This window comes from Haliaeetus albicilla, chromosome 7 (assembly GCF_947461875.1).
Source record: "Haliaeetus albicilla chromosome 7, bHalAlb1.1, whole genome shotgun sequence".
NCBI classification, from domain to species: domain Eukaryota; kingdom Metazoa; phylum Chordata; class Aves; order Accipitriformes; family Accipitridae; genus Haliaeetus; species Haliaeetus albicilla.
Genome location: NC_091489.1, coordinates 41,341,574 through 41,366,772, shown reverse-complemented (window position 1 = coordinate 41,366,772; position 25,199 = coordinate 41,341,574). Strand labels below are relative to the sequence as shown.

At 64.6% G+C, this 25,199-nt stretch overlaps 2 protein-coding genes across 5 annotated transcripts; both read left to right on the top strand.

Annotated features, from left to right (window-relative positions):
- The first annotated feature begins 64 nt into the window (after window positions 1–64).
- USP2 (ubiquitin specific peptidase 2) lies at window positions 65–17,908 on the top strand. Of its 2 annotated transcripts, XM_069788030.1 has the most exons (13): window positions 65–1,775; window positions 6,218–6,981; window positions 14,833–14,883; window positions 15,177–15,300; window positions 15,631–15,742; window positions 15,822–15,932; window positions 16,100–16,164; window positions 16,258–16,361; window positions 16,435–16,515; window positions 16,669–16,747; window positions 16,851–16,958; window positions 17,193–17,313; window positions 17,431–17,908. In XM_069788030.1, the coding sequence occupies exons 2-13, from the start codon at window positions 6,259–6,261 to the stop codon at window positions 17,516–17,518; spliced, it is 1,767 nt and encodes a 588-aa protein (XP_069644131.1). In that variant the 5' UTR covers window positions 65–1,775; window positions 6,218–6,258; the 3' UTR covers window positions 17,519–17,908. The 2 variants fall into 2 exon arrangements, with proteins under 2 accessions (XP_069644131.1, XP_069644132.1); XM_069788031.1 differs by lacking the exons at window positions 65–1,775; window positions 6,218–6,981 and adding an exon at window positions 11,615–12,115.
- Window positions 17,909–19,336: 1,428 nt separating this feature from the next.
- Window positions 19,337–24,603, top strand: MFRP (membrane frizzled-related protein). Of its 3 annotated transcripts, none has more exons than XM_069788028.1 (13): window positions 19,337–19,932; window positions 20,036–20,147; window positions 20,399–20,527; window positions 20,890–21,051; window positions 21,132–21,375; window positions 21,470–21,600; window positions 21,750–21,875; window positions 22,023–22,099; window positions 22,262–22,395; window positions 22,589–22,719; window positions 23,255–23,389; window positions 23,550–23,677; window positions 23,756–24,603. In XM_069788028.1, the coding sequence occupies exons 1-13, from the start codon at window positions 19,831–19,833 to the stop codon at window positions 23,978–23,980; spliced, it is 1,836 nt and encodes a 611-aa protein (XP_069644129.1). In that variant the 5' UTR covers window positions 19,337–19,830; the 3' UTR covers window positions 23,981–24,603. The 3 variants fall into 3 exon arrangements, with proteins under 3 accessions (XP_069644129.1, XP_069644128.1, XP_069644130.1); XM_069788027.1 differs by having other exon boundaries at window positions 19,339–19,932; window positions 22,247–22,395; XM_069788029.1 differs by lacking the exon at window positions 19,337–19,932 and having other exon boundaries at window positions 20,062–20,161; window positions 22,247–22,395.
- Window positions 24,604–25,199: the final 596 nt, after the last annotated feature.

The following is a 25,199-nucleotide window of genomic DNA, read 5'->3' as shown; positions in this document are numbered from 1 at the left end:
GAGGGGCTGTGGCGGGGCTGGGCTCCAGCCTGCGGTGAGGGCACGGACAGCCTGTGCCCTCAGCCTCCTTGCTGGGGGGGACACCCTTCCTGAGCAGCCCCCACCTTGCGTCCCCCAGGGCCTCCAGCAGCCCGAGCCCTGTGGGAGAGAAGCAGGCAGGGACAAGACTTGCCTTCCCTGGGGAGGATGACCCCCTCCTGCCCACCTGGAGCATGGACCCCTGCGCCCAGGCCCTTTGCCCCTATCCCCTTCCCATCCCTGTCCCTATCCCCCCTGCTCCATGTCGGAGGCCCCCCACCCCCCACCCCATTGTGAGCTCAGGGCCAGGGCTGCCCACTGTGCCGGCAGGGAGGCAAAGCGGGGTAGGTACGAGCGGGCACCCTGGAGCTGGTCCTGGCCCCGCCATCCTCCGGGGAGGGAATTGCCAGGGCTGGGAGCACATGTGGGAGTGGGCCTGGGTGTGTGCATGCGTCCTGAACCTCCTGGCCCCGGGGCGGTGTGCCTGTCATGCTAGGGTCCTTCCTGCGTGCCCATGCCTGCACGCTGCCTGTGGGGCGGCTGAGGGCCCCCACATCCTCTAGAGCTGCCGGAGCAGCCATGTACAGCTCCCTGCCCGGGGTCAAGATGCAGCCCTGGGAGCTGGGGACCATGGGGCATGCTCACCCTTAGGTTTGGGAGCAGGGCCCTGCCACCACCCCCCTAACACTGCTGGTGACCCCATAGCAGCCTCCCAGAGTGACACCCAGACGCGGTCCTTGTGTGGCCCTCCCTGTTTAAGGGCTGGAGCCAGGCAGGAGGGAGGAAAATGCCACCATAATTGCATCCCTCCTAATTATGCTCAGCAGGTGCTCGCTGAGTCACAGCCACCCAGGTGCCAGCATACCATGAGGCCCCATTGGGTGGGTCAGGCGTCCGGGAGCGGTGCTGGGTGGGTGCCCCGGTATCCCCGTGGAGCCATGAGGGGCGGGTGTTCCTGTGCCCACACAGCCACGCCGGCTGCCCCGTACACACCTTTGCTGCAGGCTTAGGGGGCTCTTCTCCCTATGGCTTGCCCCAAGGGGGGCAAAACCCAGAGCACCCCTTCCCCTCACCTTGATGCTCTGCTCCAGACCTTGCTGGCAGCCACGGGCACCCCCTCTTTCTGCCGCCTTGACCCCCATGCCAATTTGTGTCCCACCTCGCTCCCTCTCTTAACTCCTTCCTTTCCCGCGTGGACCTCCATCTCCCTCCCCAAATCTCTCCCCTCCCCACACTTACCCTCAGTCATCCATCTTCATTCCCACAGCCCCCGCTGCCTCCGCAGCCTCCCCTCCCAGCACCCCCTTGCCATGGGCCACCAGCCCCCTCAGGTTCACGTCCCCTTTAAGCCTCCCGAAGCTGGAATGCGAGAGGAGCATTTCATCGCCCTGTGAGGTCAGATAAAGACACTATATTTATCTAGCCGGTAACCTGAGCCCTGAATTTCTGCGGTGCCGTTTTTACGTGGCCCCACAGCCCTCCAGCTCGGCCCCCTCTGGCCATTGCGTCCGCTCCCTGCAGGGTGGAGGATCTGAGCCGTGGGGTGGCCTGTCCCCTGCAAAGGGCTCGGGTGCTGCCAGCCCCTTCGCATCGCTCACTCTCCTCTGGCCCCAGGGGAAGCGCCCCGAGGAGGCAGGATCGGCTCCCCGCGCTCAGCCCTGCCGGCATCAACCCATGACCGGCCGCTTGCCCCTCACCATGCCAGTCTCGTGCCCCTGACCAGCCGCCGGTCACCTGTCCTGCCGACCAACACGCAGGTGAGTGGAAGGGGTGTCGCGGGGACGCCGGCCCCAGGAAAGGGGGCTGCGGCGTCACAGACTCAGAGGTGGCGGCAAAACTGCCCCCCTCTTCCTTTGGCTGGGTAAAACCATGAGGGAGAGGTTTGTAGTCTCTACATCTCCAGAGAGCAGGTTCAGAGTTCACGCACGAAAACTTGGTAGCTCTCCACCAGCGAGACGCACTCCCTGGCACCCTCCTCATCCCCCAGCGTGGGCAGAGCTGCGTACCCAGGCACTTCCCCAGGGTCCCTTCTTTTTTTCCACCCGCAGACCTCAAAGCAATAACATGCCCTGGGTCTTAAGTCAAGGTTCCCTGTGGGTTTGTGGTTTTACTGCCTGGGGGGTGGCCCGGGAGCAACGAGTAACAGGCTCTGCAGCCGGGTGGGTATGTGTCAGCAGCACAGAGCGAGTCCAGGATGGTGACTCCCAGCCAGCACGCATGGCATGAGTTTGGAGGGTTCTCAGGCCCAGTGGCTGGTAGGGGAAGGGCCCTGGCCAGGCTGGCCCCAGCTGCACGCGTGACCTCGGGCAGGTCCCGTCACTCTCGGGTGTGCAAGATGGGGGGGGGGGGGCAGTGCTGGAGCAGGGCTTCGAAAAGGGCTGCCAGCAGTGCCCCGGGGCACTGGGGTCTCTATCTGCTGACCGAGGACACCCCTTGGTGACTCTGGCCCCTTGCAGGGAGCAAACACTTCGTAGCACATGCCTCCCAGGGCTGCTCGGGGCCACCCTTCCTAGAGGGCAATGCAGATACCCAGGGGGTTCCCCTCGGGGAATGGGCAGGAGACCATCCCACCCCCCCAGCACTGTCTGCTGGATGTGGAGCCCCTCCACCCCAAACCACTTGAAGGCTGGAGCAGGCAAGGTACTTCACACAGGCTCCCTCCTCTGCCTCCACCGTTGCGGAGGGCTGGGAACTCCCATGTAACCTCCAGGCTGGGACATTGTGTCTCAGGGGACAGGGGACACAGCTCCAAGCCTGCGTAAGCGAGAAGCAGCTGTGCCGTAACACCTTGGATGGAGCCAGTGCTGTGTAAGCTGAGCCCGCTCTGGGGCTCCACGGCTGCTGAGGGGGACAGCTGCCACCGGGCCATGGGCAGGAGGGCTCCAGCAGAGGACAGCGGCTGGAGAAGGAGCAGGGCCTCTGCTCCTCTGCCTCCAGGGTCAAGAGTTTGCCTCCCAGCTTTGGGCTGAACTTCCCATTGGGAAGGCTGCCGGAGCTGGAGGCCGGGGCGGGATTCCAGAGCAGCCCCACAGTGTCCCGGCTCCTGGGTCTCTGGTGCTGGCTGCTGCCTGGCCACGTGATGGTGGACCGGACATTCCTGTGCCTCAGCTTCCCCTGACACCCCGCAAGGATGACGAGGGTGCAGGAGGCCTGACTCAGCCATGCCAGCCCCAGGGTTTTGCCAGGCAGCAGGAAAGCTCAGCACTATTACGGGCAGGGAGGGGCCAGGAAGTGATGGGAGGAACCGGGGTTTTCTCACACCCCCTCAGCTCCTCTGGCTCCTGGCACGCTCTGCTCTCCCGCAGCCCTTGGGTCCGCTCTGATGTGACATGGGGATTCCGCAGCGCAGGCGGTCCTAGCAGATGCAGCAGTCCTCCGTGGTAAGACCTCTCTTCCTGCAATGCCAACGGGTTAGCCGGTGTGTCTGGGGCAGGTTCCCCTTCCTGGGCCCCACATCCCTCCATCAGCTCCCCCGCATCCCCAGGGCACATGCTGCCCTGTGGAGACCTGTCCTGCTGCCAGAAAGCACCTGCTGCCCTCCCGCTCCCGAGCCAGCGGCTCTCCTGGGGGCAGAGGCACCCTGCGCACACCCACAGGGAGCCGCCGCTTGTGCCGGCAGTGGCACGGCACAGCGGCAGGGCACGGGCATCGCTGGCAGTGGGCGATGGCACAGGGTGCCATTGGAGAGCACAGACACTGCTGGCAGTGGGTGATGGCATGGGGCTGTCCCAGCACTGAGGCACCTGTCCCAAGCCCAGATCACCTCTCCTGGCTAGGGGGATGGGGAGCAGGAGCAGCCCAGGGAGGGTCCCTGTACCAGGCTGCTCCATGTCCCAGCAAGGCAGGCAGCCAGGCATGTGCTCCCTGGGAGCCGAGGGGCTCCATCGCTCTCACTCTGGCGCCCATAGTGGGTGCCAGTCCCTTGGCTGGGGTCCCATATCCCTCTGAGCAAAATTCCCCACCGTGCATGTCAAATCCTGGCTGGCAGAACCACTCCTGGGCTCTCCCAGTGCTGGCAAGGGTGACCGCAGCCTGGCCAGGAAGAGCTGGGTGTTTCGTGGAGTCCTTGCCTGGGAGCAGATTATTCACTCTTCAGCCTCCATTCCCAAACAGGTCTGTGCACTCCACCTTGCTCTTGCTTGTAAATAGTTTCCTCTCCATTGTGGGATGGTTGTTCCCTGGGCAATAACAACAGCAACTGGGATGCAGCCGGCTGGCCAGAAAGCCAGGCTGCTGGCCAGGAGGCCATGGTGGCTGGATGGTGCTTCTCACCACCATCTCCCAAAAGCAGTCCCAGGGCATTTCTGTGCCAGGGTTAGATGGGCAGGGACGGCTGGGGGAGCTGACACCGCAGCCACCTCACCCCTTGCCCCAGTGTGTGTGGAGCCACGGGGGCCTGTCCCCTCAATGCATGGCTCCCTTCTGCCACTCCAGTTTCATGGGGATCACTTTAGGCTGCCTGCCATGGAAAATGCAGGGCACACGCGCTGTGGCCACAGCAGGGAGACTCGGTGTGGCTTCTGTCCCTGGGGTAACACTTGCAGAGGGATGCTGCCGGCTCCCCTGGGCAGGGGGTCCCACTGGGGCAGGCATGCCTGGGGACTCCTGGGCTCTGAGCAGGAGCATGGGTCCCCCCCCCAGGGTCAGGCAGGGAGTGACGCTGCGGTGGCTCCTCTTGCCCGGGATCCAGTGCCTGTCCCCAAGCCTGGATGTGCTCTGCGTGCTGCTGGGGCTGCGCAAGGGCCGAGGGCCGGGCCAGGCACCGTCTCCGTCACCTCCTGGCTTGGAGCCAGGCCAGAGCCCGCCCCGACTGGGCTGGGAAAAGCCTTTGAATCAGGGTCATCTCCCGGGTGACTGGAGACTCTCGGAGCCACATGAGCCACTGTCCTGCCAGGGAAGGGACACCAGGCACCCGGGGAGCGAAGCGCCAGCAACACTAGGACAGAGGAGCTCAGCTGGGGTACTGCCCGCCCCAGTGCCAGCCACAGCCCCAGGACAGGTAGGGGACCAGCCATCAGCCTGCCAGCGTGCATGCCAAGAGCAAACTTTCCCCCGGCTCCAGACAGCCTGCATTTGCAGGCACTGGAGGCTGCTGCCTGCCATGCTGCCCTGTCCCAGCTCCAGGCTGGCTCCGCGTATGCTCTGGGCGCCTCTGTCCCTAGCCCTGCATGCTCCTCTCCAGCCCCGTGCAGGTGCCATGGGGCAGAAGCCACCCACCAGCTCCCTGTGGGGACCGAGTGCTGGGCTGTCACCCACCCCTACAGGCTGGCTCTGCCTGACTGGCGAGGGGACAGCAGCCGCCTCACTGGGAGGACTTGCATCGGCTTGAATAACTGATGGGAGGCTAGCAGGGGGCAGCCGCAGCAGGGAGACGAGCAGGCTGCTTGGGTGGTCAGGCCTCCGCAATGAGGGGATCCCTGGCTGTCCGCACAGTACCCCAAGGCCCCTGGGTGGTTGTGGCTGCACCGAGGTCTTCACCCACTGCCTGGTGCCGGGCTCCAAGTGATGAGCAGGGATGGACAGCTAGGAGTCCTGTGCTGACTTCCTGACCTTGCCTCCGTTTCCCTCTCAGCCCAATGGTGAGGGTTTGCAGCAAGCTGGAAATGCCAGCCCCTTGCCAAGCCCCAGCGCTCACTCTGAATAACCAGGGGAAGGTGCTGGGCTGGCTGGATCGGTCCATCCTGCCTGCCTATCTCAGCCAGAGTTGGGCCTAAGCATCATGACTATGACCAGGCAACTGCTTCCCATCTGGAGGAGCAATGGGGACATCTCTCCAGCCTCAAGAGTGGGACAGCCTCGGGACAGTGTGGCAGGGACGCCAGGGCCAGGGCAGAGGTGTCCGCTGCAGTCCTTTGGCTTCGGTGACTGTGGGTGCCAGGATGCTGGGTGCCTCTGGCTGTGCCCCAGGGTTCACTTCTGTGGTAGAAGGTGCCTGAAGGCACATGGGTGGCAGTGCCAGCTGGGCTCCGCTGTCCCAGGCTCTCCAGGAGGGCTGGGAGGTGGCAGGAGCCATGGCCACACTGCACCCACAGCCCCCCTGCACCCTTCATTCCCTGGGTTCCCACTGTTGCCTGCCCGCCCCTCCCAGGGTCTCCAGGCAAGGCAGGAGCCAGCAAGCTACTGGGTGAATGCTGGTGGTGGATGCCCCAGTGCTGACCATGGCCCCGTGGAAGCTGACCCCCGGGCTCTTCTCTTGCAGTCGATGCCTCCAGGAGAGCCCGCTGAGCCCCAGCCTCCAGCATGTCCCAGCTCTCCTCCACCCTGAAGAGGTACGTCGACTCGTCCCGCTATGCCGAGACCACGTACAGCAAGGTGCCCAGTGGCTACAGCTCGTACACCTCCTATGGATCCACCTTGGCCACATCCTATGCAGACAGCAACAAAATCGGCTTCAAAACCAGCTACCTGGGCTCCCCCCGCTACCACCACACAGGACTGTCCCCAACCAGTGGCTATGACAGTAGCCGGCTGCCTCTGTACCCCGACTCCAACATCTGCCTGAGCCCCACATACATTCGCACCCGGCCGCCGGGCAGCGGGCTGAGCGGGGGTGCATGCTACACCTTCGCAGGGGCCCCCAGCAGCCCCCCGGGCTACCTGCCCACCACAGCACCTCTCAGCCGTCGCAAATCCATCAGCCACTCGGACCTGGCACGGGAGTTTTCCGGGCTGCACACCTCGGACAGTGCCTACTCGCCCACCCTCGGCCCCCTCAGCACCCGGGGCCGCCAGGAACTCGGCACCCTGCAGGGTCTCTACCAGGCTGCCACACGCTCCGACTACGTCCGTGGCTACCTGGAGAGCTACGGGAGGAAAAGCAGCCATGGCAGCCTCCCCACGGGCCCCCTCAGCCCCTCACAGGCCTCCTTCAGCTCTGCCCTGCCTCCCTCAGGCACACACTGCGCCAGCCAGCCCTGCGAGAGGAACGATGGCTACTGCGACATGCCCGCCCGGGACCCCACGGTACGTGGCGCCTGCTGGGGATGGGGGACAAAGCTGCGCTGCAGTGGCATATGTGGACCATGCCTGCTTGCACTGAGCCGGGGAGACCGAGGCACCTTGCACGCTCTCCCTGGGAATCTCGGTGCGTTGCTCCATGCCTCAGTTTCTGCATTTGTGCCACGCAGGGCTGCTGCTGACCTTTCAAGCCGCCCTTGCTGGCACAGCAGTCCTGGGCCAGAGCTGCTGAGACAGCCATGTGCGGGCAGGCAGGTGTCCTCTGAAGGGCTGTGCTCCTCACTGCCTGCACTGCTGGGAGCACAGCTCCCGGGGCTCCCCACGTGTGCTTTGTGGCTAAGGGTGCCCATGTGCTGGCAGGAGCGCGTGCGCCGCACCTTTCTGCATGCGTGTGTGACAGCGGGTGATGGCACACGCGGGCAAACTCACACCCCTGTGCGTGCAAACCTGCATGGGTGCACACAGTGAGCTGTGTCCCCACACAGCTGGCTGTGCCCACAACCCCTGCCCTCTGCTCCCTCCCAGCCCCGGTCCAGCGTGGGGCCAAAGAGGGTTTCCTGCTGCCTCGTCCCAGCTGGAGAAGGTGACATGACCGGGCTGGGCACTCGCCCTGCTGGAGACACCCAGCTGGGAAGGCTGGTTTGGCTGGTGCTGGCTCTGGCACAGTGACTCAGTGCCCAGCTGTCAGTCAGGTTTTTCACCAGTGCCCTGTGATGCCTGATCCCTGGCATGGTCTATTGCTGCCATCTTGGGGCCCTGTGCCCCAGCCCCCAGCATGGGTCGTGGCAGCCAGGGAAGCAGCAGTTTCTCCATGGCAGTGGCTGCTCCGTACAGCATCACACAGTGACAGGCACTCCATGCCCCAGGTATCAATCAGTGCTGCACCATCCCCAGAGCCTCAGCCCGGGCCGGGAGCAGGCATCACACATGCAGCCCGGCTCAGGCGTGCAGGGGAGCAGCCTGGTAATTTTCCACTCAGGTTTTCTTCCAAGATCTGGTCAGGCTCTGCCCGCGTTGTCTCCCGCTCCATTTCCAGTCAGCATTCGTTCACCCATGGTGGAGGCCAGTCTGCCCTTTGTTTCCCTGCGGTTCTGTCCCACCATCGCCCAACAAACAGGGAGGATAAGGGCTGGGGGATTCTTTTCTGCTTCCCTGCAAGCTGGAGAGGAAGCTCTTCCCCTTTTCAGCCAGTGCCCCTACATCCCTCCCTGTGCCCAAGGGCCTGGGAAAAGGGCTGTGGGAGCAGCCTGGAGGTCTGGCCCATGCCCTTGGACTGGGGAGGTACAGCCGGAGGCATGGGGTAGGGAGGAGACGTGGCCGCTCCTGCACGCCACATGCCCACAGCTGGGGCTCAATGGGGAAGGTCTCCCCCCTGTTCCTCCAGAACCGCCCGTCCCATTTCTAGCAGGTCCGGCTCCCCGCTTCCCTCTCCCTGGTGCTCATCCGGGTTTTAAACACCCACCTCAGCCCCTAGGCATGAGAGCGGGGGCAATGGAGGGGGTGCGGCATCACAGCCTGCTGCCAGCATCTCGCCTGCCCCTTCCTCCGCACCCTCCACCCCAGAACCAGCTGCACCACATGCGGCATCAGCAGTACCCTGCCCTGGTGTGGGACCCCCTGTGCCCAATCTACCTGGTCCCTGGCCCCCAGCCCTGGGGCGAGGGAGCAAGCTGGGGGGCCTGGGTGAGTGGAGGAGCCCTGCTGTGGAAGGGAATTCCTGCCTCCCCCTCCCACACCAGGCCCTGGTAGGGGGGACCAAGGGGGGACCCAGCAGCCACGGGCACTCACTGAAGCCCTTGCCACCACTGCTAGGGCAGGGGTCCCCACCCCCAGGTGCCCACACACCACACACCACTCCGATGTGGGTGCCAGCCTGCTGCCATGGGATGGCCATGGGGCAGCAGGGGCTGCGCTACTCCCAAACTGCAGCCTTGTGGTCTTCATGCAAACGCAGCCAGAGGTTTTCCAGCCAGGGCTGATGGGTGGCAAAGGTGAGCAGGGCTTGGCAGCTGGAACAGGGTGCTGGGGCAGGCACCCGTGCCCCAGGCAGGTAGGGAGGCTGGATCAGCGACACTGGCTTAGGTTTCCTTGGTGCTTTGATGAGCACACCTGCTATTTTCCACTCCTGTGCTTTTTTTCCTCCCTTTCCCAAGCCGGGAAGCAAATGTACCGATCATAAAACAGACTTGGGTGCCTGCAGTCATGCCAGGTGCCGGAAACAAGTGCATGTTGCAGCCCCGGCACTGCCATCGGTTCTGCCCCATTACCCAGCCCTGAGGGCAGTGCCAGCAGCACCCACTCCCGCCGGAGCCAGGGCATGGCGGGGCTGGCTCAGTGCCTCCTCCCATCCCTTCTTCCCCAGCCACCTCCTGCCTTTGCACCACATGAACCATCATCCACAGGAGTTTGCAGCCGGGAGGCGAGGGTGCCCACATTTGTTCTTACCCACACCATCACTTTGCGCCTCGGTTTACCGTCCCGCAGGGCAAAGGGAGGCGCGTGCAGCTGCAGCGAGTGGCCATGCCTGCCAAGCCGCTGGCTTCGCGCAGGGCCGTGCTTGCTCCTGGGAAGGGTAGGCTGGCGGGGGGCAGGACTGGGGCTGTGCCGCCCCATTAACCACCCTGGGTGAACATAGGGTCAGAAGGCCAGAGCCACCCACAAAATCGCCGGCAGCTCTCCGCAGTCCCATCCTGAGCAGCTGACGTCTCTGGCCTGCAGCCAGTCCTGGCCCTGCCTGCCTTCATGGTGCCAACCGGGCCTGTGGCAACCTCTGCCCGTGGCAGAAGGTCACCGCTGCAGAGGGGACAGCTGAGGGCAGGGAGCTGGCTCTGAGTGATGCCATCCCACCGGGGCTCCCCTTCTCTCTCCTGCTCCAGCCTTTCCCTGAGAGCCTGCATGCCGCTCTGGCTGGAGGCAAATTTGGTCCTTGGCCCAGGGCACCTGATGTCACCGGGGCACAAGGTTCAGCAGGGGATGTGGCTGAATGCCACCCCTCTTGCCACGGAACCGGCTTTGCTGGCACGGTTGCATCCTCATGGAGAGTGCTGCACTAGCACCCTGCACAGCGCTCGGGGCAGGCTGTGCACTGGGGTACACCCTGCCCTGCCCCCGGGCCACCCACCAGGCTGCAGGGCAGGGTGGCGGGAGCCCTGGCTGGCATGTGCAGCACTGGTATGATGGTACACGCACTGGGGAGCTGTGCCATGGCCCCAGGGCCCAGGATGTGACCTGCAGGGGCTGTGGGAGCGCATTGCAGGGCATCCACACCGTCTGTGCGAGGCTGGGGGGTGTGCACCCCCGTGCGCGCACTGTGTCCCTGTGTGTGTACGGTGTACACACTGTGGGGTGTGTATATATATACACATGTGCGCACACGCAAGCGGGGATTACGACGAGCATCCTGTTGTGATGCAAAAAGCCCTGGCCCTGCAGATGAATAACGCTGCAAGATGCCTCCTCAGATATTTTTGCTGGTGCCAAAAATAGTCTCCCTCCCTCCCCCCCCAGTCAGCCCCTCCACTGGCTGTGCAGAGCTTGTGCCGCGGACAGGGGAGTCTGCATCTGCAGCAGTTAGGATTCAAACAGCAGCCACTGGCTCTGGCTTCGGGTGTATTGGTGGGGGCTAGCATGGGAGGAAAGCAGCCTCTGCTCGGTGCCTCCAGCCCCCTCAGTGAGGCTGGAGGCTCTGGCTGTCTTCAGAGCAGCCTGAGCGCACTGCACTCCCTGCCTCTGTCGCCCATGGAAATTTCCCTGAGCGGGCGGGTAAGACACCTGGGCATGCACAGCAGTCACAAGCCTCCGTCGCTCGCCCTGCTGCGGTCAGAGGGGTGAAGCAGAGGGAGACGCAGGACTAGGACGCAGGACGCCCGGGCTCCCTGCCAGCCTCCGCATCTGCCCTTGCTGCAGGAGAAGAGCCGGAGCCTTTCCCGCTCCATGCCTCGGTTTACCCAGCACCCGGAGGGGAGACACCAGATGGGGTCTTTGCTTCACACAGGATTTGGAGGGAGTTTTCCCCCAGCGAAGGAAGCAAGGCACTGAAATACCCTCTGAGCTCAGTACCAATGCATCCCCCGAAGAGGGGGCTATGCACGGTCTGCTGTCGCTCAGTTCCCCCAAAATGGCACTGCCCGGGGGCCCGGCATCGGCCCTGCAGGGAAGGCACACGCCCGGGAGCCCCACAACCCTCTGAGACAGCCCTCAGCCCCTCTCCGGGTACAGGCACCCCCTGCACCCACACGCTGTGGCAGTGCCCCAGTTTTACCGAGCCCGTTTTGGCGAGCGACCCCCAGCCGGGGCAGACCCGCTCTCTGCCGAGCACCCACCCAGCTCAGTCCTGGCAGCAAGCGTGCCCAGGGCAGGGGAGCCGGTCCCATCAGCCCTGGTCCCCAGGAGCGGGGTGGGGGGGGAGCCCCCGGGGAGCAGGCGCCCCTCCGGCTGCCGCCTCGCACCGAGTGCCCCGTTGCCCCCGTGACGCCGGTGTCGGGGTGTTGGGGGCCGGGCATCCCGGAGCGCGGGGAGCGCTGCTGCCCAGAGCTGCCGACAGGGTCGGAGGATGCGGGGGGGGGTAGGGGGCTGCAGCGGGGCTGCCGCCCGCACCCTCCCCAGAGGCCCCGCCGTGCTGGGGCCCTGCCGCTGCCAGGGGCTCGGCGTGCCGGCAGCGCGGCCCACGGGCGCAGCCGCCCCTCGCGGGCCCCCTTGGCTCCCAGCTCGGCTGTACCACGCGGTGCGGCGGGGGCTGGCCGTCACGGAGCCCGGCTGCCGCCTCTCCCTCCACCCATTTGATGTCAGAGCCGCTCAGGTGCCGTCAGCCCCAGAGCCGGCACCGGCTCCGGGCACCGCACGCTCTGAGCGCGGCGGGGCTCCGGCGAGGCCGGGCACCTGACCCCGTGCCCCAGGCCTCAGCTGGCCCGAGGCGAGGGGCGCCCACCCGGCACCCCCCCCCGGCACCCTCCTCCCCGCCGCTGGCCCTCGCCCTCCGGCCGTGCCCGCCAGGGCCGTCATGAGGGACTCGTACACGGTGACGCTGCCCGAGGAGCCCCCCGCGCTCCCCGACCTTCACAAGGACCTGCGTCCCCGCACCTCCATGCCAGGGTCCCTGCTGGTCTCCACCTTCGTCGGGCTCGTCCTCAACAAGACCAAGGTACAAGCCCTGCGGCTGCCTGCAGCCCCTGCCCTCTGGCTTGGGGGGCAGAGAAAAGGGCGCGGGGAGGGGGCGGCCCCTGCCCTCGCCGGGGAGCGCGGGGTACCCCACGGCATCCCCCTTGCTAGAGGATGGGGTGCCCGGGGGGGGGGTGCCCGTCCTGGCTGGCCACGGGCGTGAGGTGCTGCGGTGTCCCGCAGGAGGGGCAGGGAGCAGGTGAAAGCACGTGTCAGGACACCTGGGTCCCTCTCCCAGCCCTGCCCCTGCGGTGACCTTGGCCAGGTACCTGTGTCCCAGCCTACCCACCGCAGGAAGGGGGCTCCTGGCCATGCCAGCCCCTTGGCAGTGTCGCTGGACCGAGCGTGGCTGTCCCCGGAGCCACAGCGCTGGGGCAGATCTCCCCCTGCGGGGACAGGAGAGGCGAGCGGCAGGGAGGACAGGGTCTGGGCACTTATGTAAGTCTGGCTGCTCGGGCTCTCCTGCTGCCCCAACAGGCACTTGGCATGCAGACCCGGATGGGGCAGGACAGTCCAGATCTTGTCCCTTGTCCCCATCCCTTGTCCCTCATTCCCCTCCTGCAGTGCAGCCTCGGGGACTCCCCAGCCGCCACCGCGTGAGCCAGCTCTCCTTCACCGCCTCTGAGCAGCGAGCGCCGTGTCCTAGATAAAGCCCTGGACGGGCAAGGGAGATTAGCTGGAGTTGAGTCACCCAGGGGAGGGAAAACCGGGGGGGGGGGGGGAATAAGACCTCAGTGCATACAGGCTTGTGCCATTGTATGGGAACACCTGCCCCCCCTGCTCCTCCACCAGCCCTGGCCCTCCCCTGGGTTGCTTCAGGCTCTGCGAGGGCAGCCTAGGTAGCACGCAAATGCCAGGTCCATGGGGAGGTTTGCGCCCACATTGGCGGGACACTCCGGTCCCTCCTGGCACACAGCGGGAGCTGCCCGAATAGGGCAACTGGATGAGCAGCATCCTGGTGGGGGTGGCTGGGGCACATTGGGGCAGCTCCCAGAAGTTGCTGCTACCCCCCGGCACCGTGACCTTCCCTGCAATAGGCATGGGGACGTGAGCAGCAAGCCTTTGGCGGGGGGTTGGCCCCTTCAAGGGATGTAGGCTGTTGGGACACAGACCCACATCTCCTGCTGCCTGCTCAGCCCCATCTGCTCAGGAACCAGAGCCAGGCCAGCTCCTCCAGCCATGGTGTGCCACTGACCCGCCACGGCCTGCTGGCACCCCTTGCCTAGCTGAGCCTGCTCCGCGGCCTGGGTGTCCCTGCCAGGGGATAAGTGGTGGGCTTGCCTGGCACTTTTGCAGTGGCACCCCCGGGCACTAAGCGCCGCGGCCGGCCATGGATGGAGACAGCCCTGGTGCGCTGGGCTGTGCAGGGGCACTCGCATGGCACACAGGGTACCCGGTCGGTCCGGCAGAGCCACGTGCGCCCACACAGGGTGGCCGAGTCCCCGCTGGTGCTGGTCCCCCCTGCGGTGGGTGATGCCTGCACCGTCGCTAAGGAGCACGTGTAACTGGATCTGGGTTATTTTGGGCTGCTGTCAGGGCTGGGTGCTCAGCACCTCCCACACACGCACCAGCTGCTGCTATTTCAGAGCTGCTGGGCCCCCTCCCCTCCTCTCCTCCTCCCCCTCCTCAGGCCTGGGGTGGGCAGCTGGGGCGTTTGCTTGAGGATCCTTAAAACCTGGGCAGCTGGGGGGGCACGATCAGCAGTCTGATCCTGCAAGCCCTGTTGCCCTCCCTCAACTTGCTCCAGGCACAGCTCCAGGGCCGTTCATCCCACCACTACTCTCTGTGCTAGGCTCACATGGAAGGCTGGGAGCAGGACCCCTGGGCTCCCACCACTCATCCCCACCAGCACCCAGTCCCCCATGCTGCAAGAGGGATAAGCAGCCCTGTGGCTCCCCAGACCCCTCTGCAATCTTGGTCTCTCCAGCAAAGAGTGGCGATGCCTCCTTGCCCCAGCACCCAGCTGCCTGTGCCCATCTCTGCTTGGCGTGAGTCTGCCTGGCTCAGGAAGTAGCTGGGGACCTCAAAGAGCCCCATGGCACAGGCGCAGCCCAGCCAGGCCAGCAAGCAGTTGGGAGGGCACCGCTGGGCGTGCAGCCCCGTTCACTGGGCTGACTGCCGCAGGGCTGGGCTTGCACTTTCCCAGGTGGACTTTATCCCATAAAACAGCTGTGCCAAAGTCTGTGCTGCACTTGTGCCGGCTGTCCTGGAGAGGACACCCGGTGTGGACAAGGTGGGCAGCAGTGGGGCACCATGCACCTCCTGCAGCCATGGGGCCGGCACGGGGCACTGCAACCCCCCAGCTTCCCGGGCCACAGGGCTGGCAAGGGGAGATAACAGGAGCGGCTGGCCTGGCCTGCAGCCCAGGGCATGGGGCAGCAGTGTCGCCAGGCAGGGAGAACTTTGACCCCTGTGTTGCCCTGGGCCAGGGAGCCAAGCAGCAGCAGCCAGGCAAGCAGGATGGGGTAGGCCAGCCGTGGCTTCCCGCTGGCTCCTTGGCCACAGTCCTGCATACAACTGGTGCAGAGAGCAGCCATGGTGCTGGCTCTGCCCATGGTGCTCACAGGGGGATGGTGCCTCTGCTTGCACTTGAGGGTCTGCTCCACACGGACGTCCGTGGCCCGTGGTCTCACTGGGCTGCCGACAGGCACAGCCAGCCTGTGCCAGGCACTGTCTCAGACCTGTTCCCTCTCTCTGCAGAGCTCCAAGGCGGTGCAGGGACTGACCGGCTTGCGAAACCTCGGCAATACGGTGAGTGCTTACCCGGGTACTTGGCTGCGCGGCCCCAGATTGCACCGTGCTCTTCTGCAGGCACATCTGTGGGGCAGTGGGGAGCCCTGTCCCTTCACCTCGCCCCCAGCACCCACACTTTCACCCTGGCGGCTCCCTGCACCCCACTCCCAACAGTGCTGGCTGAGGAAGAGGTTCCCGTGTTCTGCACTGCTTCGTCCCTATCCTCTGCCAACCCGCCCCAGGTGTCCCCCTGCCACCGCCTGCCTCCCTCTGCCTCCCGTTGCCATGGTTTTCTCTTCTGCCTCCTCCAGTGCTTCATGAACTCCATCCTGCAGTGCCTGAGCAACACCAAGGAGCTGCGGGATTACTGCCTGCAGAACCAGTACCTGCGGGACCTCAACAACAACAGCCGCATGCGCACTGCACTCATGTCAGGTAACCCTCAGTCACCAGCCCCTGGCTCCACACCCTGTGGGGCTTCCTTGCAGCACATCCCTGTAGCACATCCTTGCCCCCCTGGGCCACCCCATGTCCTGGGGGATGCCCACCCAGAGGTCGGTGCTTCTCCCCAGCCTTGCTGGGGCAGGCACTGTGCTGTGGGTGCCCAGCCAGTGGGAAGATCAGGTCCCGTCTCCAGAGGGCACAGGGCTGGCCACAGGGACCCCAGGGTGGGGTGCTGAGCTCTCCCCTGGAGGGCACAGTAATGCCATGCCACCAGAGCTGGCCAGGGCCAGCTGTGCTGCTGACCTGCCTCTCTGCCCACAGAGTTTGCAAAGCTGATTCAGCTGCTCTGGACCTCGTCCCCCAATGACAGCGTGAGCCCCTCCGAGTTCAAGACACAGATCCAGAGATATGCTCCCCGTTTTGTTGGCTACAAGTAAGGGGTGTTGGTGCAGGGGTGGCAGAGGGAAGCTGACCCCTGCCACTGCTCACTGGCCATGCCCTGTGTCTTGCAGCCAGCAGGATGCACAGGAGTTCCTGCGGTTCCTCCTTGATGGGCTGCACAGTGAGGTGAACCGTGTGCTGGTGCGGCCACGGGCCAGCACGGACACCCTGGACCACCTCCCGTAAGTGCTGGCTGGGGCAGAGGCAGTGGACAAGCCCCACAGACAAGCTCATTGCCTGCGAGCCCAGCCCAAGGACAGTGACCACGCGGGTCCCTCTGGGCTGGGTCGCCAGAGCTGGTGTCCCCCAGGCCACACTCGGCACCGCTCTGTCTCCCCATCTCTTGCAGTGACGATGAGAAGAGCCGCCAGATGTGGAGGAGGTACCAGGAGAGGGAGGACAGCCGCATTGGCGGTGAGCAGGGCCATGGGGAGAGGAGGGCAGGGCTGGACTGGTAGTGGGGCTGTGAACCGCGGGTCTCACCCTGCTTTGTCCCATCCCCACCAGACCTCTTTGTTGGGCAGCTGAAGAGCTCGCTGACCTGCAGCGAGTGCGGCTACTGCTCCACAGCCTTTGACCCCTTCTGGGACCTGTCCCTGCCCATCCCCAAGGTAAGGGGTCCCCACTAACCCCCAACTCCCTCCCACACACACCCTGTCCCTGACTCATGCTGTGCTCCCACAGAAAGGCTACGGGGAGGTCACCCTCATGGACTGCCTACGGCTCTTCACCAAAGAGGATGTGCTGGATGGGGACGAGAAACCGGTATGGGGCATGGGGCACGGGGGCAGGTGGGCTTGCCTTGGTGCAGGCTGGGCCCCTTTCCCTCCCATGCCTGTGTTGCCAGGACTGATGGCTCGGTGCCCGGTGGGGCTGGCCTGGCCTCACTCTCTTGCTTGTGCTGTTTGTCTCCCGCAGACATGTTGTCGCTGCAAAGCCAGGACAAGGTGCACAAAGAAATTCAGCATCCAGAAGTTCCCCAAGATCCTGGTGCTTCGTATCCTTCAGACAGAGGGACAGGGCCAGGGGGTGCTGGTGGGGGGCAGGTGGTTCCTCATGGGCTCCTCTTTGTCCCTCGGCTCCTTGACATGACCCCCCAGACCTGAAGCGCTTCTCAGAGGCCAGGATACGAACAAGCAAGCTCACCACCTTCGTCAACTTCCAGCTGAAGGACCTGGACCTTCGGGAGTTTGCCTCGCAGAGCTGCAGTGAGTGCCAGGCCCTGCGTGCCTCCAGCCCAGCCCTGGGCTCCCGGAGGCTCCTGGCTGGGTCCTTCGTGCCCCCCAGGGCGCTGCAGCCTGTGGCAGGGGGCAGAGGCACGGGGGGTGGGAGCCACAGACATCTAGGGTGCTGGTCCCTTCTGGTCCCAGCTCCATGCTGGCATGTTGGGGGGCAGCGGGGCAGCAGCTGGCACGGCTGAGCACCACCCTTGCTCCCCACAGACCACGCCGTTTACAACCTCTACGCCGTCTCCAACCACTCGGGCACCACCATGGGGGGACACTACACTGCCTACTGCAAGAGCCCCGTCTCCAGCGAGTGGCACAGTTTCAACGACTCCCGGTGAGGCTGCGTGTGGGACAGGGGCGTCTGCGGGGTTGGGGCGAGCAGGGACTCCCTGCCCAGGGCATCCTCGTGCCTCATCCCCATTGATCACAGCACATCTCCCCATCTCCACAGTGTTACCCCGATGTCATCCAGCCACGTCCGCAGCAGCGATGCCTACCTGCTCTTCTACGAGCTGGCCAGCCCATCCTCCCGCATGTAGCCAGCCCTGCCTCCCTGGGGACCCCCTGCACCACCCCTCAGAGCCGGCCCCTCCAGGTTTCGGCCATTTGCCCCCCCAGGTGCAAGAGGGAGGTGAAGAGGAGAGACCCTGAGGTGGCTGCAGTGGGAGGCTGAAGGCAGCCAGGAGCAAATCCTAGGCAAGGACACCCCAGCTCTGAATTGAGGAGGGCAGCCTGTGGCAGGGCAGGGCCCAGGCAGCTCAGGCACCTCCTGGTCGCTGGCATTTGGTTTTTACCTTGGGGTACGTTTTAGTTTCTTTCTTTTCTTTTTCTTTTTTTTTTTCTTTTCTTTTTTTTCTTTTTTTTTTTCTTTTCTTTTTTTTGTTGGTGTGTAATAAAAATACCGAGCAGGGGACTCTGCGGGCATGGGACTGCCTGCCCCATTGACTCAGCCAGGACCTCTGCTCCCCTGGCGGAGCACCCAGAGCTGGGAACCCAGGAGAGCCTCCCACATCCCTCCTGGCCTCTTGGCACTCCCATTCTGCTTGGCTGTCCCAGAGGATTCGTGAACTGCTCCCAGCCTCCTCCCGGCACTCCTGAACCTCCTGGCAAAGGACCCCAGCCCTTCTGTTGCCTCCGTCCCATCTCAGGCAGCACATTCCCACCAGCTGCCCCATGCACACTCCTCAAAGCAGCCTGAGTTCAGGCCCGGACTCATGGACAGGAGGGAAGAAAACATTTTGTGGAATTTATATGTATTTATAGTGGACTTCGCTTAACCTGGAGCACCCCACCGCTTCCTGGCTCGCCAGGGACTTGTGCTGGGGGATGCTTTGGGTAGGTTTTTACCTGCCTCCTCATACAACGGTGCCTTAAACCATTTAGGGGAGCGGGACGCCATTGGGGTTGCACAGGAATGTCCATCCTGTGGAGCAGAGGGAGGGGAGGACAGTGGCTTTCCGAGACCATCTGCAATTGGGGCTTTTTTCTTCCTGCGATCAGGAGCCCCCCTGGGTGCCTGGGGATGCGCGTCCCCATCTGCCCTGCTGCTCTATCCTCCAGCTAGCAAATGCCAGTGGCCTTTTTAGCCTTTTCTCTAATTTATTCTCCTCCCCATCCTGCCTTGCCTGAGGTGCAATGGGAGGAGAGATGGGCCTGACCCAGCACAATCCCAGCCCCAGCCCGCCAGGCAGCTACATCCCACCCAGCAACCCGTCCTGCTTCGCCCTCACTGGCCCTGCGGGCACAGGCTGAGCACTCTCACGCCATGAGCATCCCGCCCAGCCTGGGGCATCCCGGCGGGGCTCAGGGGAGGGCAGGCCAGGATGGAGGGGCTGCCCGCGGCAGGTACCGGACTGGGGCAGCGTTGCTGCTTGGCAGGTGGCTTGTTTACTGTGTAAGCAAGATGGGTGGGAAGTGTCTCGTACAAGGGAGACTCGTGCAGGAATAAATTTTAGCTTGAACAGAGCGCTGTGTACATGTGCGTGTCTCTGGGTGGGCAGATGAAGGACTGTGGCTCCAGCAGCGGGAGGGAAACCGCCACCGGTGCCGGAGCAGCCTGCCCGTGCATGGCTCCAGAGGCCCAGGAGCACCCGTGCCCCAGGGCTTGCCAGGAGCAAGGGAGACATGAGTGCAGGCAGCAGTCCCTCTCCTCCAGCAACCTGCAGGGCCCGGAGGCAGAGGGAGCCTTTCCTCCCACTCCAGCCCTGCGGACCTCCCCAGTGCCCATGCTCTCCCCGCAAAGCCCCTGAACAATGGCCCCTTTCTCCCCTGCTTAGGGATGGAGACGGGCAGCGAGGCATTAAGGGGCAGCAGGAGTGCAGGTGGTGGGGCTCAGATGCCCAGTGCTGGGGAGGCACAAGGGAAGGAAGGACACGTTCAGCCCGGGCTCCCCAGCGCAGTCCCTTCAGTGCCGCCCTGTGCCAGCGGGGAGCCCGGAGGAAGCAGGCAAACCAGCGGTGCCGCCATGCACCCAAAAGCAGGGTCCCTGGTGGGACGGGCTCCCAGCGGGACGGGTGCAAGCACACCTTCCCCTTTAAGACGCTGGTTCTCTGTGCCAGAGCCTGACCTCGGCATCCTCAGCTGAGCTGGATTAACAGGCGAGGGGGAAGGGGCCTGCAGAAGGGACTGGGGCCGCAGGTCTCCCGGGGCTCCCCGCATTCACGGTGCTGCAGGCATGGCCCTCGGGGCTCCTGGGGGTCCGGTGCTGGGGTGGCACGTGTAGGCACAGCTGGCGCTGCCACCGCCTCTGCCCCGGTGCCTGGAGCGGGGGTCCCCACGCCACCCCGGCACCAATGGGGGCAGCTGGGGAGGGGCAGGTGGTGGGGCAGGTGGCTCTGCTGGGGGGCAGAGCATGCTGGGGAGGCTTTTAGCCAGGCTGCGCTGGGAATCACCCGCTGCCATGAAAGACTTCACCGAAATCACGCTTTGCCCTGAGGCTCTGAACCACAGCAAGGTAGGGCTGGGGGTGTGGGTGCCACTTAGGGGTCCCTGCCTAGCCACCCACGGGTCCCCGCAACGTACTCCCCGTGGTGCCACCCACGCTCGCTCTCCTGCAGACTGAGTTCTGCAACCCTGTCTTCGAGGGCGAGGAGCCCCAGGCAGCGCCAAGCACCGAGCACCTGCCAGATGAGGATGGGACCATCTCTGCATCGCCCCGGGACGGCCTCGGTACCAGCTTGGGGGTTTGTACACACGCCCCTGTCTGTGGGGCTGCCAGGAGCAGCTGTGGGTCTGGGAGCGGGGTGGTGGGGCAAGTTCCCCGCTGGGCTCTGGGGCCGCTTAGGAGACCCACTAACACCCCGGGGACAAGAGGTCAGGACGTGCCCAGCCAGGGGTCAGCCAGCTGTGCAGGGAGCTGGCAGGGTAGGGGTATGGCTAGCAGCACCCCGGCTCTGCCCGCTTTCCTCGCCTTCCCGCAGGCCGGCAGCTCTGGGGCCAGGCAGGCTGGCGGTACCGCACCGACTGCAAGTTCACCTGGCTCTGTGTGGCTCTGATGAGTGCCATCCTCCTCTTCCTCATCGCCCTCCTGTTGGGCATTGTCATCCACCGTGAGTGCCCAAGCAGGGAAGGATGGGGGATGGGCTGTGACTGTGGGGTGGGGGACACAGAACCAGCTCAGAGGAGGAGGGGGGCACAGTGAGGGCATCCATCCTACACAGGACCTCCCAGGGTCTCCCCATCATGGGGAGAGGGTGCCCACAGGAGCAAGGGGGATCTCCACCTCCCTGGGATGTGGCAAGGTCACTGGGCCCTCTGAGAGCTATGTGGGATCCCCCTGGGACCTGCACACGTATGGGGTAGGGTGGGAGCGCAGGCCGTGGGGCTGGCTGGGCTTCCTAAACCCCCTCCCTGCACTGCAGCCGTTTCTCCCTGCTGGGGCTGAGCTGTCTCTGCTCTTCCCTGGGCACAGAGCTGACATCCCCGCAGCCACCCGGCGCTCCAGCCGCAGCCCTGCCCGCCCGTGGCGCTGCCTCCATCACTACAGCACCCATCCGAAGGGACCCCCCGGCCCCCAAGACAGCTGCCACTCCAACCCAGAGCTGGCTGCCTACAGCTGGCACGGCAGCACCGGGTAAGTCCCAAGTGGAGTAGTGTGCCCGGACAGTGGTGCCCCGCAGTACTAGCTCATGCCCACATTGTTGCCCCTTGCAGCCTGCGGTGGGACCTTGCGGGGCCCCGAGGGCTCCTTCAGCTCTCCCAACTACCCTGGCCCCTACCCACCCGACGCACTCTGCATCTGGCGCATCGAGGTGGGCCCTGGCCTCGCCATCCAGCTGAAGATGGAGACGTTCAGCGTGGAGGGCACTGCCTCCTGCCTGTTTGACCGTGTGGAGCTCTACGAAGAGCAGGGGGCCGGTGGCACGGATCCTGCCCCGGCTCGGGGGGGCCCATCCAGGTAGGGCCCCTTGCACCCAGGCTTTGTGGCGGTGCAGTAGGGAGGGGGCACCGTCTCCGGGAGTGAGCACTGTCGCCCCTTGTTGTACCCCCAGGTTTTGCGGCAATGTGGCCCCTCCGACCTTCAACACCAACTCCAACCACCTGCGCGTCACCTTTGTCTCCGACAGCAGCGTGGGCGCCCCAGGCTTCAGCGCCCGCTACCGCGCCGTGGCTCCCAGTGAGAGTGAGTACCCCCACCCCCGGGTACTCCTCACTGCAGGCAGGCAGTGGGTAGCGCCAGGGCGGTCTCCCGTAACGCCCGGGGCATTGGGGCAGGGGAGGGTACCTGGTGGGCCACCACCACCAGCCTGGCTATCTCTGCCTGCGCTGCAGAGAGCTGTGCCTGGGATGAGCACTTTTGTGACCAGGGGCTCTGCCTCCACCTGGGCTTCGTCTGCGACGGCTTCCACGACTGCGCGGACAAGAGCGATGAGGCCAACTGCAGCCTGAAACACAAAGGTGGGCCAGTCCCGCTGCCTGCAGCCCCCGTGGCACCTGGCCAGAGGGCACGGTGACGGGCAGTGGGAGGCAGGGGCAGGGGAGCAGGGAGATGGGGTGAAGGGAAAGGGGCAGGGTGTAAAGCTGCATGTGTGTGTGTCCCTGCAGAGTGCGGGGGGCCGCTGACCACCTTGGAGGGGCACTTCTCCACCCCGAGCCATCCCCAGCCATACCCACACCAGCAGGTGAGAGAAGGGATGCCAGCGAGACAGAGGCGGGAGCAGGGCGAGGGTGAGGGCGGGCAGGGAGGAAGGCAACACCCCCCACCAGGGAGAGCTGGGGGTGCCCCTGCCCGGTTTCATAGGTGTTGCCGGCTGCCCCCTGCCCTGCAGCTGTGCCTCTGGCAGATCTCAGTGCCCGTGGGCCACGTCATCGACCTACACTTCCACAACTTCAGCCTGGAGTCACACGAGGACTGCAGCTTCGACTTCGTGGAGGTGCACGACAGTGCAGGCACGGGGGCTGCCAGCCTCATGGGCAGGTACAGGCACACCCCTGATATCTCTGGCCCTGCTGCACCAGTCTGGGTGCACTGGGATCCCGTGGCTCAGCTGGGGAAACTGAGGCACGGGGCAGGCTGGTGAGGAGGAGCCACCGGAGGAGAGGGTTTGGGGAGGTGCTGTTCGGCCCTGCTGCCCACCTTGACACCATCCTGCTCCCCACAACCCCGGCAGGTTCTGCGGCCACCAGCTGCCACCCACCCTGACCTCCTCACGCCATGTAATGACTGTCCTCTTCGTGGCGGACGAGGGAGTAGCAGACAACGGGTTCTTCGCCACCTACCAAGCCCACAATGCCACAGAGAGTAGGTAGCCAAGCAAGGGCGCAGGCTGCCCAGAGGGGCTGTGCAGTAACTATCCTTGGGGGTTTTCAAGGCCAGACTGGATAAAGCCCTAGAAAAAACCACTCTCGCTCCATAGCTGACCCTGCCTGGAGCAGTAGGTTGGGCTACAGGCCCCTGGGGTCCCTTCTCACCTGAATTACCCTAAAACCCTATTGATCCCAGCCATGGGGATGTGCCCTGGAAGGGCTCACCTGCACCCTGGCACGATCCATCACCTGAGGGCTGCCCCAAAAAAACTCAGGGAATTTGGGATCTCCCTAAGCTGGGCCAGCAATGGTCACGTATCAGCTGTGTCTGCTCTGCAACCCCTCACCTGGATGTCCCCCAGCCAGTGACCAAAAAGAGCAGAGACAGGAGTGGTCAGCGTGGAAACAGGCTGACTCCCAGCAGGGAGGCCACCCACCATCGGCATGACCGAGGCCACAGCCAGCCTGCTGTCTGCCTGTGCCCATGCCCGAGCCCATGCCTTGCCACGCTGGCTCCTCTTGTTTTACAGAGACCTGTAGCCCCGCAGAGTTCTCCTGTGGAAATGGCGAGTGCCAGGCGCTGGAGTCTGTGTGTGATGGCTGGCATGACTGCCCTGATGGCACCGATGAGCTGAACTGCACTGGTGTCTCCTACCCGGCCTTTGGTGAGTGCCACCCTCCGGTGCTCCACTCAGCACTCAATCCCCCCCTGAGCCCACCTGACATGGGAGACATGCTGGCAGCTGCCCCATGGCTAACATCTGCCTGAGGCACACCTGGTGGGCATCACTCCTGCTATAAGTGAAGCACCTCACCCTGTGGTAGGGTCTGTCTGTGAGCCTGTGGACGTGGAGATGTGCCTGGGGCTAGGCTACAATGCCACCTCCTTCCCCAACATCTGGCTGGCCATCCCGGACCAGGAGGGAGCCGCTGAGGTGCTGCAGGACTACCAGGTGAGCTGCCTGGGGGCTGCACGTGGGTCTGCCCGCACCACACCACACGGTGCCATGCTCACTGCCACTCTTCCACAGACACTGATGGAGCTCGCCTGCTACCAGCACCTCCGCCTCCTCATCTGCAGCCTCTTTGTGCCCAAGTGCACCCCAGATGGGGGTGTCCTGCAGCCCTGCCGAGCCGTGTGCCTGGCTGCCGAGCTGCGGTGCCAGCAGTCCCTTGGCCTCCTCGGCATCCTCTGGCCCATCAACTGCAACATCCTGCCCGACTCCAACGACCCCGTAGAGTGCTTCCAGCCCTGACCCGGCAAGAGAAGAGGACCAGGGGCTGAAGCAGCCTGCCCAGAGCTGCTCCTCCACCCCAAATGTCCATCCCATCCTCCTCCTGTTGCAAATACCCAGCTGCTGGGGAGGCCCCCATCAGCAGCACCCCATTGCCTGGCTCCTCGCCTGCCCCTCTGCTCAGCGCTCAGCTCAGTGCCCAGATGCCAGGGGCTCGCCCACAGGACCAAGTCCTTAGAGAGCAGGTGCCCCTTCCCAGCCTTGCTACAGGGAAAGGCTTGCGCTGGAGAGGCTGTGCCCACAGGTTGGAGCTGTGCTGGGAATACCACACAAAGTCCCCCCGCCAAGCAGCAGGACGGTGGCAAAAGGGCTGAGCGCTGCCTCCCCATCCTTAGCCAACCCTGGGCGTGCTGGCCAGAGCTGTGCATAGTTCCCAGCCCACTTCTCTCTTTCAGCCTCTCCAGGCTGTGCATGGCCTCTTTCTCACAGCCCTCAGGCAGTTGCTAGCCTAGCAGGGGAAGGGTTAATGCTCCCCAAATGGAGCAAGGCTGGGCCAAGGTGAACCAGGCTGCAGGCAGAAGAGCCCAGGGCTGCCCATGTCCCGCAGCCCTGAAGCCAGCAGAATAAACAGCGTGAGCAGCTGACAAACCTGATGGAGCAGGTGGCTTATTTGAGGAGGGTCTGTGTGTGGGTCCTGCCAGATCCCAGTGGAAAATGAGCCATGGGCCAAAGGAGGGAAGCCAGGGCTGGGGTGGGGAGTCTGAGCAGGAATGGAGGGGCACAGTTGAGACTGCCTGTCTGCAGGGGGGAACGGGCTGCTGGCTGTACCCCCGATGGGCTGGGGGGCTTGAAGGGCCCCAGGGAGATGGATGGGTCTCAGAGGGGGTGAGGCTTACAGTCCTATGGTGCAGGGAGGGGATCCTGCCCCAGCAAAGGCTGTGGCCCTGCTCCTGAGCTGGCTGTGCTGGCTTCAGGCCACCCTGATGGCCACAGGCCTGGCAACATCCCGCGGCCACAAACCAGCTCGCAGCTGGCCAAAAATAACAGCCCCTTCACACCTTGGGAGAGAGAAGCCAGGCAGCTCCCTGCCAGCACGCAGGCTGGCCCTGGTCATCTGGGCCAGGAATGCTCAGCCGGCAATGTCACCTGCTCTGCTGCGGGCACCGGCACAGGGAGGAGAAAGCCAGCAGTGCTGCCATGCTTCCCACTGCCCTCAGCCGCCCTGAGCGCATGGGAAAGG

Excerpts from the sequence above, each read along its gene's own strand:
- USP2 (XM_069788030.1), top strand. The coding sequence starts at position 6,259 with ATGTCCCAGCTCTCCTCCACCCTGAAGAGGTACGTCGACTCGTCCCGC. Across the intron at positions 16,516-16,668 it reads TGGATGGGGACGAGAAACCG|ACATGTTGTCGCTGCAAAGC; the intron begins GTATGGGGCATG and ends TGTCTCCCGCAG. Across the intron at positions 16,748-16,850 it reads CCCCAAGATCCTGGTGCTTC|ACCTGAAGCGCTTCTCAGAG; the intron begins GTATCCTTCAGA and ends ATGACCCCCCAG.
- MFRP (XM_069788027.1), top strand. The coding sequence starts at position 19,831 with ATGCTGGGGAGGCTTTTAGCCAGGCTGCGCTGGGAATCACCCGCTGCC. Across the intron at positions 21,376-21,469 it reads GCTCGGGGGGGCCCATCCAG|GTTTTGCGGCAATGTGGCCC; the intron begins GTAGGGCCCCTT and ends TTGTACCCCCAG. Across the intron at positions 22,396-22,588 it reads GCTGCCAGCCTCATGGGCAG|GTTCTGCGGCCACCAGCTGC; the intron begins GTACAGGCACAC and ends CAACCCCGGCAG.